General features: G+C 31.2%; 5 protein-coding genes and 1 further gene across 5 annotated transcripts, besides 2 other annotated features; 4 read left to right on the top strand and 2 right to left on the bottom strand.

Annotated features, from left to right (window-relative positions):
- Positions 1-161: 161 nt before the first annotated feature.
- Positions 162-1,325, top strand: Kpol_541p43 (uncharacterized protein; the record flags this gene model as incomplete). Its single annotated transcript, XM_001645609.1, has 1 exon — positions 162-1,325. One exon carries the CDS (start codon positions 162-164, stop codon positions 1,323-1,325), a length of 1,164 nt encoding a protein of 387 aa, XP_001645659.1.
- Positions 1,326-2,025: 700 nt separating this feature from the next.
- On the bottom strand, positions 2,026-4,296 carry MPT5 (Mpt5p; the record flags this gene model as incomplete). Its single annotated transcript, XM_001645610.1, has 1 exon — positions 2,026-4,296. One exon carries the CDS (start codon positions 4,294-4,296, stop codon positions 2,026-2,028), a length of 2,271 nt encoding a protein of 756 aa, XP_001645660.1.
- A 2,694-nt stretch (positions 4,297-6,990) lies between these two features.
- On the bottom strand, positions 6,991-7,776 carry NSA2 (rRNA-processing protein NSA2; the record flags this gene model as incomplete). The annotated part of the gene is made up of 1 exon (XM_001645611.1): positions 6,991-7,776. One exon carries the CDS (start codon positions 7,774-7,776, stop codon positions 6,991-6,993), a length of 786 nt encoding a protein of 261 aa, XP_001645661.1.
- A 430-nt stretch (positions 7,777-8,206) lies between these two features.
- LCP5 (small subunit rRNA maturation protein LCP5) lies at positions 8,207-9,304 on the top strand (the record flags this gene model as incomplete). Its single annotated transcript, XM_001645612.1, has 1 exon — positions 8,207-9,304. The coding sequence occupies one exon, from the start codon at positions 8,207-8,209 to the stop codon at positions 9,302-9,304; it is 1,098 nt and encodes a 365-aa protein (XP_001645662.1).
- Positions 9,305-9,570: 266 nt separating this feature from the next.
- Positions 9,571-10,182, top strand: VFA1 (Vfa1p; the record flags this gene model as incomplete). The annotated part of the gene is made up of 1 exon (XM_001645613.1): positions 9,571-10,182. One exon carries the CDS (start codon positions 9,571-9,573, stop codon positions 10,180-10,182), a length of 612 nt encoding a protein of 203 aa, XP_001645663.1.
- A 1,030-nt stretch (positions 10,183-11,212) lies between these two features.
- Positions 11,213-12,028: a sequence feature (similar to hypothetical protein; correction of possible frameshift sequencing error~similar to Saccharomyces cerevisiae SAK1 (YER129W) and TOS3 (YGL179C)).
- Kpol_541p48 lies at positions 11,213-14,382 on the top strand (the record flags this gene model as incomplete).
- Positions 12,031-14,382: a sequence feature (similar to hypothetical protein; correction of possible frameshift sequencing error~similar to Saccharomyces cerevisiae SAK1 (YER129W) and TOS3 (YGL179C)).
- Positions 14,383-14,793: the final 411 nt, after the last annotated feature.

A 14,793-nucleotide genomic window follows, 5' to 3' on the forward strand; every position in this document is an offset into this window, starting at 1 on the left:
TTGTCTGCTTTATTTCTAGTTAAAACTTTCTTCGATGCCCTCATTCATATAAATGATTCAACCAGGTACCGATGTGCAAGTTTTAATAAATCAGTACTATTGAGTTAAAGCATGCGCTACATTAAAAATTGGGTGAGTACCAGATTATTAAATAAAAAGGCATGAGTCGTCCACTACCTGGATTTTACTACGATGAAGAACGAAATCGTTACTTTCCTATAACTACTTCAGGCCCAGGTCCACATCCACAAGATAAAGGCAAATATAAGAAATTAAAAACAGAGAATAATAAAGACTTAAAAAAACTGGAAGATGAATATATAAGTGCTGGTGAAAAAATAATTTCACATCAATCCGATCCATTTACTAGACTTTATTCAAGTACATCTATCACTATTCCTAGAGCTCTTGCATCCCCATCATCTAAGTTCAGACAAAAATATCATAATGAGAGGGCATTTGATAACATTAAAATACAAAAATTTAGATTCAATGAATTGCATACTACTGAAAAGTTAATCCAAAATAAATCAGTTTATATTGATAATGAAATTTATTTTACCACGACTTTTGGTAGAATTGTAAAATGTTCAAAATCTGATAAACACAATATATCACTGGTTTCAGTGTTTGATAGTTATCCAGGCCAACGGAAATTTTTCGAGTGTACTAGAATTGAATACTGTGACAGAAAGATCTTCGTTCATTTTCAGAAGTTTGGATCAAATTATCATGAGTTCCTTTTACTGGCAAATTTAAATGGCATAGAATTGGAAATAATAAATAGAAGGACACTTGTATCCCCAAATGGTTCTCATATCTTTGACTCCACCCTGATCAATAACAATATCATAGTTACATCAAAAAATAAATTGAATATGTATGCTTGGGACTCAGAAAATGCGAAGAGGACAATAAGCATTGACACTTCAAAGAATCCATCCGATATTTTATCTATAGCGAAGTCATCCAATAGTAAAGGTTGTACTAAAATTTATTGCAGTACTCGTAGTGGATTAATTGTTTCAGTTGATTTAATGAACAAGGATACCATACGGAATAAGACGGATAAGTTAATCATCTATAATATTCCTGATATAAAATCTGTCATTTCTATCAAATCGGGTGATAATAATGGTATTCTATATGCATCAGTTATTGAAAAAACTCCAGGCTCGAAAATGAATACTGAAATAAGAAATAAGATCGTTGTTATAGATTTGATCAATATTAAATCTCATACCAAAGGGATATGTGAGCCTGCTACTTATGTTAAATTAGAAACAAATTTTTCCAACTTTGCAAGGGGAACCGGAAATATTTAATATCTTTAACGATAAAAATTTTCTGTTATATGGTTCTACTAGCACAAGTCTGAACGGTACTCCGTTTGAAATATTTCTGCTAGAGGATTATCAATTAACGTTAACAAGAAATAATAAATCTCAAGATCTTTTCCCACTTGCATCCTTTAATTCATACTTTCAAAAAATGTTAGATATTACTTCAAATAAAGAGATAATCTCATGCGAATTTCTAGATACTGAAGTATTATTAATAACTCAGTCTATTCTAGAACCATCTATCATTGGTACATCGAATGAATATATCATTGAGATTGCTACTTTGCCACTAAAGTAAAAATTTCAATGAAATTTGTTGAATTTTTGCATTTACTTTCATCTGTTAATTTATCCATTCCTAATAACTACTATAAGTTACATATACAGGCATATATCTTGCACAACTTGAAATATCCTATTTAATTCTAATAATTATATATATATATATATATATTATTTAATTACTTGCATCTCTATTGCTCAAAAATTACAGTTATGCCATAATACCTTATATTCAAGATATGGTATGCTCTAAAATCATTTTCTTTTCCACTTCTCACCAAATATAGCAGAGACACATGATTAATATTTAGCAATAAGAGTTCTTTGAAACTAGATATATTACATAATTCAGATCAGTATAGTAAATAACCGACAATTTATAATTGTGGAGGGTTATTTACTAATTCAAATTAAAAATTGAGCTGTTTGAAGTCTTGTCGGTAGAAACGTGATTATTTGTGCAAACATGTCTATAAAGAGATTCATTGTTAGCCGGAGAAGATGCTAAAGGTCCATAATTGACATTCTGATTCATCGAAGGTTGTGAGACATTCCAATATAAATTCATGTTGGGACTGTTTCTGAAAACATCAATATCTCCATTAGATAATCGAGTTAAGTGTACTTTATCACTCTCTGTAGTGAGAATGGTAGGGTGTGAAAATGAGACATTGTTCAAAAGAGGCATGGCCATTGATTGCGACCTATTAATTACACGATAATCAATTGCATTCTTATTCTGTGCATCTGCAGAAAATGCATATGATTGAGACTTGAACAACACAGGAGGATTAGAACTAATGCTAAAATTTTGCATGCTTTTCGCTAGTAGTGTACTATCATCATTGGTAGAAAAAATATACCTATCGTTTTGAATATGATTGTTAATATTCTTGTTCGATCCTTGGTTCATAATCACATATTTGTCATTGTTTAAAGATGAATCTTTAGAAGGGACATTGCTCTTAGAGTTCCTGATATTTTCATTGTTTCTATCTATTTGAAGATTAGTTACACTGCCAATAGAAATGCCATTTGAATTATTCTTTAGGTGACTTCTGTTGGAGATATCTTTCTTTGTATGATCAAGATTATCATTTTGATAATCGTGCATAAAGGCATTTGCCTTTAAGATTTTACCATTTTGAATTTTGATACTACCGACATCTTTGGACATGAGCTCTGTAAAATTTACACCCTTGAGTTCAGCATATAACTTTATTTTCATCTTAATTTTCTTTGCATAAGATGTAGTTTTAATTGAAGGTAGAAAATCTTTAGTTAAAAGGAATAAATTATCAATCTTGTTTGAAAATTCAAGAATAATATCATATAGAGGTCCTGCTTCGTTTTCGGAATAGACATTATGCATTTTCAAAATCTCGGAATAATTTCTGACATCTAACAGAGTTTGTAAAACATAATTACCGTAGTTGTCTCTTATAATATTGCTTAAATTGTTGGTGAATAAATCAATAATTGAAAATAAAATTCCAACAGTTGAAATAAATAAATCATCACTTGTATTGCTTGAACTCTCTTTTCTTGGGATAATATAACTGGTCATAACTTTATAAATTTTTTTAATGAATTTCTCTATCACGTTTGAAGAAAATTTTAGACGTGATAGCTGACACAAACTGAGCTCTATCTTTTTATAGATTTCAGATACCAAATAGAAATCAAGTTCTCTTACATCGAGAAGAAATTGTATTATATAATTACCAAACTGATCATTTATCAAATTTGGTAAATATTCAACAATTTTTATTGATATTTTAAAGAACTGCTGTAGAGTTGAAACACTAAGTAATTTTTGAAGGACGCAACAACCGTGTTTATGAGTAGAGATTGCAATTATATTATCTTCATGTACCATAGCATTTATGATAAAATTAAATTTGGAAGTAGGAAATTTCAGTATACATTTTTGAATAACATGGTTACCATTTAAATCATTTATTAATGTTACAATTTGTTTAATCGTAGTGTATTCCTGCTCAAACCCTTTGATAATCATATCTATTTGAGCCTCATTATCTATTGTATCAATTATTTTCTGGAATGATCTGGTCCCGTATTGATTAATTGACAATTGAAATACATGAGGATAAATTGATTGAATTATTAATGATCGTTGAGAAGAATTAATATATTCAGATAATTTTTGAATAAGATAATTACCGAATGGGTCTAACATCAAATCCAAAATAATTGGTTTAATTTGTTCATATAATACATCCTTCACAATCATTGATTCTGATGGAGACTCTAATTTTTTCTGTAAGAAACGACAGCCATACTGATCAGTAGCCAGTTTAACATAATCCAATTCCAATAAAGGAATAGAGTGAATATCTAGATTTGATGATTGAGTTGTAGTTTTAATATTGTTATTACAAAGGAGGGATGGGGTACTATTACCATTTTTCAAATTTGGATTATTAGGTTCAATTTCAAATGGTGGTGCCTGAAAAAATGAATAATCTACAATTTTGCTTGCATTTTTATTATCACTGACAAATGAAAGCTGATTTGGATTAAATTCAGATAAATCTAAAGATTGGTTCTTTGTGTGATTTCTATTGTTTGCAGAAGGAGGAGTTATAGGTTCCACCAAAGATTGAACAGAATTGACTGATAATCTTTGTTGATGGTTGTATTGATGCATGCTGGAATAAATTAGAATTAATTAGCTAGAAAATGCTTAGTAAACGATTGCTTTTTTAAAGCTAATTATATGCAAAAAATGAAATAAGATCGAGATCTGTTGTAAAACAATTCTAATTTTGGTTATTATTTAGAAATTGGGAGGTTTAAATGCAATCTTTATTTGAAAACAGAGGTAAGATTTAAGATAAAAGTAGGAATAAAAATTATTAAGGGAACGTTAGAGCAGGGGTATCGATAATATAGACTGTATGTGTCGTTTGTGTTAATATAATAAATCTTGTTACACTTGTTTTCACGCTGTAGTATATATAGATCTATGCGTATCCTTAAATTATCGTATTTTTTTCAATCCATCAGTTTGAATTTATTGAGAAGAATAACAATAATTGAATAGTATAGTAATCCCAATTATAATAATACCTTAAAAAATATTAGACTGTGTCTTTTATAATAATTGAAATCAAGTTTGAAATTAAAATATTTAGATCACAATTTTAATCCGAATCTTCTAATAAGCATTGATGTATTGAAATTACGAATTACCTAAAAAATCGAAGTTGACTTTAGTGATTACTTGGAACTTTCCTTTTTATTTTCCCATTTAAACCAATTTCAAACACCAATTCTTACCTAACTAAAATTATGATTTTGAATATTATAGATAAATTTATGATCCATTGATTTAATTATAGCTGAGATATCCAATTAGTAGATGCTCTCACTCTACCTTGATTTGTAACAAAATAGGAAATTTACCTGTAACGCAAAAAAAATCTAAATAGCTATAGGTCAGTCCATTAAAGTATCTTCTTATACGTTATAGGTATGCACTGATACAATTGTATCAATTATCCCAAATCATGTATGTATGGATGTTATATTTTAAACCTTAACGTTAAACTCAGCAGGTAGCTGGATTTCAATGGTAAACTTATTATGACGCATTATGGATTGCAATTAACTTTTAAGAATGCGAAAGAAAATTCAGTTTCAAAAGAGATATTTTTAAGTGGATTCTAAAGCATCCACTTCGCTTGCCTGTCATCCCACCTCTACCACCATACATACAATTGAGCATCGACACCATCACCGACAAGTACACGCTCTCATAATGTGTATGTGTTTTTAAAATTAACTTTTCCCACTTGTCAGTTCCTATAATGGGGCTAGCTCAATAGTAGCTTATGCTTGATCTACTGCTGTGTATTCGATTAAGCTTAACAATTTTTGAACACGTCAAAGCCTCACCTGATTTGTTGTATGTGCCATTAAGAAACAATCCAGTAAGTTAGGATGTGACCTCTATACGTAAGAAGAAGAAGAAGAAGAAGAAGAAGAAGAAGAAAAAAGTATTTTTTGAACGGACAGACCTATATTCAATCATAGTAAGAAGAAATCAGACGTACCTTTAATTTTGAGCCCAAGCAAACACTGCTGATTTCTGATCTTAACCTTTAGTTACTATTTTTAGGTTACTATATTTTTATCACATTTATTTTTTTCTTCTTCAATAAAAGAAAATTTTTTTGAATCTTCTTTTGCGAAATACTTAACTAAAACTTATCCTTAAAGAAGGAATTGCCTTTGGTACTACACGATGTCTGAATGTGAGTGTGTTTGTGATAGAGGTGATAAATTTTGCTTGAGCTACATATTGTACTCTCATTGATTGAATAGATAGATTGTGTACCCTCAATAAGAAAACCACATAGATGATATTTCAAAACGCGAAAAGAATTTTTGTCAGTTCGACTCCTTTGGGCGACAGATTTCATTCTTGTCTCTTTTTGTAAATACCGAACTCATTAATGGCAGCTACTCCAGCCTCGAATCTCCCCCCTTGAGGTCAATTATCTTGTTTTTTGTTTATTGCCCATCCAGCCAAGAACAGCCATCTACAGAGGCGAAGGGGACCATATATGAGAAACACATCAGATAGCTGATGTTAGTTTAGTGCAACTCTGATCTTTTCAGTGAGAAGTATCCCAATGATTTATTCTCCCTTTGATCTAAATGTTAATTAGAGTACACTTGCAACTTCTTAGTATTAAGACCGGCTTCTCCAACTATTGGTCCAGAACAAGTTAATATCTAAATTTCACTCAAATGATATATTACCACAAGTCATCATATTATCATTGATCCAACATCAATTGAAATACTAAATAATACAATTAAACTCATTTCTTATGAGATATAAATTGCTTTTAGCCATTCTGTGGTTCTCATATGTTGAAACCTGCTTATGGATATGCTTTCAAAGTTAAATCAAAAGACATACATACATAGCGCCAAATCAAAATATATCAATAAGGAACTTGAAAAAAAATCCTTTAAGTTCCGTAATTTTAATATCCTTCAGAAGTTTTTCTTGATATCCACACCCGTACATCCCAATTATATGATTAAGAATTCCCCATACTATTAAAATTACGAAAGATTGGAGTTTAGTCACAACCATACTTATATTGTTATTTTTTGTTATTTTTGTTAATACTACTACTACTATTACTACTATACAGAAGAATTATACCATATTTAAATATGCTTAAGAGGTAATGCCGAAGGTTATATAAAATTATGTTACCAGAAACTTAATGATAAACAACGTTAAAATATAATGTTGCTTTGAAAGAGAAAGGGACTGTGTGTCATGTGTTTAATATTTCTTACTGTTGCTTAGTTTTTGTATCTAAACAAGTAACACGGCGTTCACACAACCATCTCTATCTGGTTCATTGGTGATTTGAGCATATTTACCCCAAACAACTTTACCACCAGAAGTAACCATACCTAATTCAGAGACATTGACTTCAATGATAGTACCTTTGGTTAGAACACCTAATTGTGTATACATAGGAGATTGGGGATTCTTCTTCACACTTAGGATTGGTAAGAAGACGGTTACACCTAATTCTGGGTGAGTAACATTTGCCTTTTTTTGTCTTAAAGCACTTGGCCTAATAATTCTTTCCATCTTGACAGGTCTTCTAGTGAAACCTTCACCGACAAAAGTATGTTTAGTAATCATTCTCTTCCATGACTTGGTCTTTGATTTACCAGTCTTGACGACTTTAAACATTTCTTCTTCACTAATACCACGAACTTTAGGTAGAGGAACCGAAAATTTATCAGCTTTTTCCAATCTTTTTTGTTTGATAGAGGAAGAAATAGCTTTAGCAGTATTAGTTTGTTCTCTATCTAACAAATAAGTAGGCAAAGCATCACCGGATTCATCCAATGGTTTTGAACCACCTTTAACTTTACTTTGTTCATGAGCTTTAATCTTCTTACGCATAGCAACTTTTTCAGAGTATCTTTTCTTAGCAAATTGCTTACCTTTCCAACCAGTCAATTTCTGGGCTCTTTCAGAAATCTTATGGGCCTCTCTGGCCTCTCTTTTACGTTTTCTTTCTTCATGATCTAATCTACGACCATGTTGCTTGATATGCTGTTCAATATATTCGTTTTGAGGCATCTTGACTTCCTTAAACAATACACTTCACTTGTCCTATCTATAGTCTAATAATCAATATTTAAATATTAACATTCCTCTTTATAAGACACCTTTGGTTTTAAATTTATTTCATCTTATCTCATCTCATCTCATCTCATCTCATCTCTTTCTTGTTGGAATTTAACAAAATTTTCTAAATTTTTGTTAAAAATTGATTATTCGTATTCTGTGATATTAAAATTTTTCAGTCACGTGCGGATATGAAATTTTTGCAAAAAAAATAAATCGATGAGATGAGATGAGATGAGATAAGATTACATATTGTTTGACATGTATAAGAATAAAGAGATATGATTACGATATATATTGTTACTTTCAGTTGAGGAATATTTGATTATAAACACAGTCAGAGGTGTGAGTGAGACTGTTTAACGGTATTTTATTATTTATCATGTCTGAATTACACGCAGTTTTACAAACGATCAATGAATCACTAGACAATACCTCAGAGTCTCTTGATAAATTGAGAAGCATCTATTTGGAAAATGGTTTGGGCGCTACTGAAGCAGCTAAACTAAGTTTACAATCCGACTTATTGAAAGGTGGTGAAACTAAGGAAAAAGTGTCATTATTGAGTTTAAAAAATGGTAGTATGATCTCTTACATTTCTTCATTATTAATGATTGTTGGTGAAAAATTAAATGGAGGTAATATCAAAGATTTAACCGTTTCAGAGCATCGTGAAAAAACCATAGAGAATCGTGTAGTGCTTGAACGTGGTGTTAGACCTCTAGAGAAGAAGTTGGCTTACCAACTAGATAAATTGACAAGAGCTTATACAAGAATGGAAAAAGAATATATAGGTGCAGAAAAGCGTGCCTTGGAAAGATCACAACAGCAATTGAAGGGTTCATCTGATGAAGAAGATGAGGATGACTCCAGTGATGAAGAAGAACTATCTTATAGACCTAACGCAGCAGGTATGGTAAAGTCATCTACAGTAAAACACAGAAATAATAGTGACAAAGCTACCGAAGACCAACATAATGAGGATGAGGAAGATGAAAACGATGAAGACAAGAATAGTGGAGTATATAAACCACCAAAAATCAGTGCTATGTTACCTCCAAGAGAACAGCACTTTGATGATAGATTCAATGCTCAAGAACATAAAGATCGTAGTAACAGATCTCGTATGCAAGCTATGGAAGAATATATCAGAGAAAGTTCAGAACAACCTGACTGGGAAAGCTCTATTGGTGCTAATATCGTGAACCATGGTAGAGGTGGTATCAAGACATTAAGAGACACCGAGAAGGAAAGAAGAATTACAACCTATGAAGAAGAAAACTTCACTAGATTGAACGTTGGTGGTAGTAAAATCGATAAAAGAAAACAAAAACAGAGAGAAAGAATGGCCAAAGTTAACATGATTGGTGGTGAAGATTTCAGTATTTTCAACTCCAAGAGAAAATTAGAGGATAGCACTTCAAGACGTGGTAACAAGAAAAGTCGCAGCGCATGGGATAGAGCTAAAAGAAGACTATAGAAATTGGAATATTAACAATCTAGTGTGGCATATATACATATATCTAAACAAGTATACTATATAGTTGTAAGAAAATTAGAATCATAAAATGATAATGTGTTTTTTTTATCAACATACAGTTCTTATAAATTACATGCTTTAATGCCGGGCCCATCACATACAACAGGATCAATCATATAAAAACTTCGATAGAAATCAAAGAAAGTTATATATTTATAGATAGAATAAAGTGATTAGCATAATAGGGTGTTGTAAGACCTTAAAAGATGATTAACGAATACGTAGCACGTCAAGTTGCATTAAAAGACACCCAGCCATGTATAATATGTAGTAAACCATCGACGACGGTTCTATACAATGGATCAGGGCCAGATTGGTTTTACAGTTGTAATATTCACCTAGTTGATAATCCACAGTTTGTAGTACCCATGTATACCCAAGAGTATTACTCTTCATTAGAGGAGTTGAAACGGTTGAAACAGGAATCCAACTCATTGACTCAAGAAGATTTGAGTTCATGGGATGGATGGGTGACTAAAATTTTTAATAAGAAACCTAAAGAAGATTCAAAAGAGAAAGAGAAAGAGAAGGAGCAAGAGAAGGTGAAAGAGAAGGAGTCTACAGAATCAGTGGTGGATAGATCTAGTGAATTGAAGAATGAGTACAGAAAAGCGTTGGATAGATTAAGTGAATTACAAAAAAAGAATAAGAAATATAAATTAAGTCAAATTATGTTTGAAAGTAGAACTCAACTAAAGCAAAAACAAGCAGCAATTGCGGAATTGAAACGCAAAGAAGCTGAAAGTTATACGAATACTGAGCCAGATGAACTACTAAATAAGTACTCCTTCCCTGATATTCCAAACTCAACCAAATAGAATCTTTTGAAAACAGCTGACTTCAGTTGCAGCATCAGATAAACTCTTCGATTATCTGTTGTTGTTTTTTGCTTTATTGGCTTTTGAAAACAGATAAACGAATCAAAAGATTCCATTAATAAATCTTACAGATCTATATTTTCTTCATTCTGTTTCCAATAGATTTGATAATCGATAAACTGATAAGGATTGATTAAAACACATTAAACCAGTTTATATCTTAATATGGGTTAACTGCATTGTTCTCTATTTGCATAGTAAAGTCAAACCCCATAAACACATTACCCGGATTCACTGATTTTGTTTTTTTTTCTTAAAGGCACGAACAAAATCAGTAAACCGTCTTGATTCTTAACAATGAAAATATATTAAATAATACGTAATATAATATAATATCATATCATATAATATCATATAATATATTATAAAATAGTTTTAAATTGTATTGTTAGAAACGATTATTATATGAGGTTTTGGAGTTACAGATTTGTATTGTTACATTACCGCTGAAGATCAATCGAATTTGTTTTGTGTGTGTTGTTTTATTTTTCTAAAAAGATTTGGAGTTGAAGTTTTTCTGGGCAATTTGGTACTGGATTCTCCATATTAAAATAAAAGGAAAAAAAAAAGTTGTCAGCAATAAGATTAAATTTGATTATCAAATATAATAATTGCAACAAGGATATAAATTTTTTGATAATACTTGATTAGTGGTGGATATTTGGTGGGAAGTTTTTATTTTGTGGAATTGTCTGCTAGTCTCGAATTGGTATATAGGATACAGGACAAGCAGAAACTATTTGTTCAATAAGTCAATTTTTTGGTAGTAAGCAGAAAGTTATCTGCCGATAATTATTATCTATTATACATTTTGATACAACAAGATCTAGGTTCACTTTTCCCCCATTTTTTTATCTCTTCTTTTTTTTTTCCTTCTTTTCACCCTATTGTTCTGGGTTTCTGGATTTCCAATAGTTAAAGTATTAGAAAGAATTCTTAAATTATTTGTGTTTTTATAAGAATTTACATTATGTCAAATAAACCAGAGTTTGAAGAAGTTGATATACCTACCAATCTACGGTTGGAGTTATCTGGCTCAATTCATCAGAGTCCACGATCTTCAATGGAACCATTAGATTTCACAACATCATGTAATACAAACACCACTGAAACTACTACCAATACGAATACTACGTGTACAACAAATACCACTGCAATTTCTACTACTAATAAATCAAATTCATTGGTACCGTCGACGCCAGAAGAAACTATTGAACACCTTTCTGTATCTTCTTCATCAATTGAATCATTGACAATGTTATTAGAAAGGCAGCAAATTAGACAAATAAATCATCCTCAGCATCAAGAACATATAAATGCTACCCAAAGCATATCACAAATAAAGGTTAAGGAAACGAATCGAATATCATTGAAATACGATCCTGTGTCAAAGAGAAAAGTATTGAATACTTATGAGATTATATCAGAATTGGGAAGAGGGCAACATGGTAAAGTGAAATTAGCTAAAGACATTATAACAAACACATTAGTGGCTATTAAAATTGTTGATAGACATGAAAAAAAACAAAAAAAATTGTTTAAGTTTAAAAAATTATCTAATGATCTTAATGATAATAAAATTAAACGTGAAATAGCAATAATGAAAAAATGTCACAACAAACATGTCGTTAAACTAATTGAGGTTTTAGATGATCTAGAATCCAAAAAAATATACTTGGTATTAGAATATTGTGCAAAAGGTGAAGTTAAATGGTGTCCAGGAGATCAGCTTGAGACTGAAGCTAGAGGTCCTCCATTATTAACATTCAAAGATCAAGAGAAAATTTAAGAGGTGTCATACTTGGGTATGGATATTTACATTATCAAGAGATTATTCACAGAGATATCAAACCAGCTAATCTTTTATTTTCAGAGGATGGTACAGTGAAAATATCGGATTTTGGGGTTTCAATGGCTGCCTCTGGAAGTAGCAGTAATGGTTCTTCCGAAAGTGTGGATGAAGTAGAATTGGCTAAAACAGCTGGTACGCCTGCATTTTTTGCACCAGAAATTTGTTTGGGCAATGAAGCAATTACCAAATATAATTTAAACAAAAATGAATTGTTTAAGGGCTCTTGTATATCTTTTATGATTGATATATGGGCCATAGGTGTTTCTTTATACTGTTTATTGTACGGTATGCTACCTTTTATCTCGAATTTTGAACTTGAATTATTCGAAAAGATTGTTAATGACCCTGTTACATTTCCTCCATTTAAATATATACAAGAGAATAATATTTCCAATGTATCATGCGAAGAAGAGTATAATAGTGCTATAGATTTGATAAAGAAACTATTAACAAAGAGTCCAGCAAAAAGAATTTCAATTAAAGAAATAAAGAAACACGATTTTGTTTGCTGGGATTTTGATCACATTGGAACTAATGATGAAAGTTATAGAGCATCAAAATTGTTAGAAAAAGAAATATTTCAATCGGATCAAAACAAGGATACCAAGCAGATTTCGATTTCCAAACATGATTTAAGACATGCAGTACAAGGATTTATACAAAATACGGATAATGAAATATTTCAAAATATAACCCAAAGCGGTAGTGAATTAAGCAATAATAGTAGCGATGTCAATACCGCAGACCTAAATTCAAAATATTCTGCTAATAGTGATTCAACAAACAGAGATTTGATGACAACACCTAATAATGACTACAATTTAAATAATGACTATCATGACAATAATTTTGACGATACAAATAATGAACTTACAGAGAAGCAACTATTTGAAAGAGAGTTGCAGAGATTTGATGATAAACATAATCCAGGTACAATTGTTAATTTACCAATCAATTCTTCGTTTGCCTCACTTGACAGTTTTTATATCGATAATTATGCAATGACTAAAGTTGGAATGGAACCAACTCAACATTCGATGGATTCGAATTTAACGAAATCCCCTAGTATTGTAGCACCCCCTACATTTGTCAGTTTAGTTCAATTGCAAAGAAGGAACGATGCACTTCGTGGATCTTCTTCTCAATTAAACTTTGCTAGTTTAAGCATGCCTTCGACTACTAGTGATCGTATTCCAAGGGACAGTGCTATCTTTAGTAGCAATAACAGAAATTTCAAAGGTTCAGGGATTGGATTATCAAATCCTGAGAAATTTTCCTATCAAAGAAAAATTAGTGGAAATGTCCCAAATAATTTTCCTGAGCAAACAAGAAAAACTGCCGGCAAAAAGGACATAGCAAACAAAAATAGTTCTGCAGCGGTAAATCCTTCAGGAAAGGATATGGTGGATAAAGTTTCTCCTATTAAATCATTTTATGAAAGATTCCAAGATTCAAAGGAAAAATTACAAAATTTCAAAATTAAGAGAGGAAATTTTTTCAGTAATTTTAATGGGCAAGATGAAGACTCAAGTAGTCAATCGGGAGATTCATCTGAGACTGAAGATTCGTGTTATTCAAAAGAAAGAAGTGAGTCCGATATGAGTAATACAGAATCGTTGCCGTTTGAATTTGGTATCGATACCGAAAATGGTAGTGTTTTATCTCTAAGGGATTTAGGTGATTTGAGAGTACCAAACGTATTACCATTAAGAAATGACACCAATACAGTTGAAGAAGAAAGTTCAGATGAAGATGAGCTTGTTTTAAATGTCGGTAATGGTTCTCACAGAAGAGGGGTTAGTATTAATAGTGCTTCTTCACAATTCACATATGACAGTAGAAATAGTTTTTCGCATCCAAATACTGTGAATAAAGCTAGTACAGCAACATTTGTTCGCGCCAATTATGAACCTTGCGATACTTTGACAAGTAATGAATCCGATATGGAAGACGTTCCATTAAATGTTCTTAGATCAATGCAATCTTTTCAGGATTCTTCTCAGCCCATGGAACATGATATATCATCCGCAAGCACTGTGAAATACAATCAGACTTCTATAGCTAATGCAAAGGCATTCCATATAAATGGGGGTTCACCTCGACCAACTATTGAAACTTCTGTTATCGAACTGTCTGTAGATAATTCTGGAAGTACAGGATTCAAGGCGGAAAAAAATTATCAAGAAATTCTCCAAGATGCCTTAAAATCGCCTGCAAAAATTGGAACCAGGACATTACCATTGAAATCGGGGCAGGCATCCAGTCCAAGAGTTACTGATGAAAATTAGAGCTTTAAAATGCGAAAACAATTCTAATGTTACAGACATTTCTTCGTATGATTTCTTGTAAATGACAGCAAAATTTGTTATCTAATTGGCATTTAAAGCAATGCAGTTTGTAACGTACATACATATATAGAGAATTTTAATAGAATAATCCTAATGACTACTTATCGATAAAAAGACAAAATCATATGATTTTTGAGTTTTCACCAAGGTGGATTGAAATAAAGTATTATTACCATTAATATTATCATTATACAATGTATGGAAATTTCATACAAAAGACATTAACTAAGCTTTATATTAAAATCTAGAATAAATTTAAGTTCAAACTGTTTATGTTCATCTTAATGAGCTTTCGTATTACTAAAAAATCAATAAATTAAAAAATCATAACATTAAAGAATGACTAAGAAA

This window comes from Vanderwaltozyma polyspora, genomic scaffold (assembly GCF_000150035.1).
Source record: "Vanderwaltozyma polyspora DSM 70294 KpolScaffold541 genomic scaffold, whole genome shotgun sequence".
NCBI lineage: Eukaryota > Fungi > Ascomycota > Saccharomycetes > Saccharomycetales > Saccharomycetaceae > Vanderwaltozyma > Vanderwaltozyma polyspora.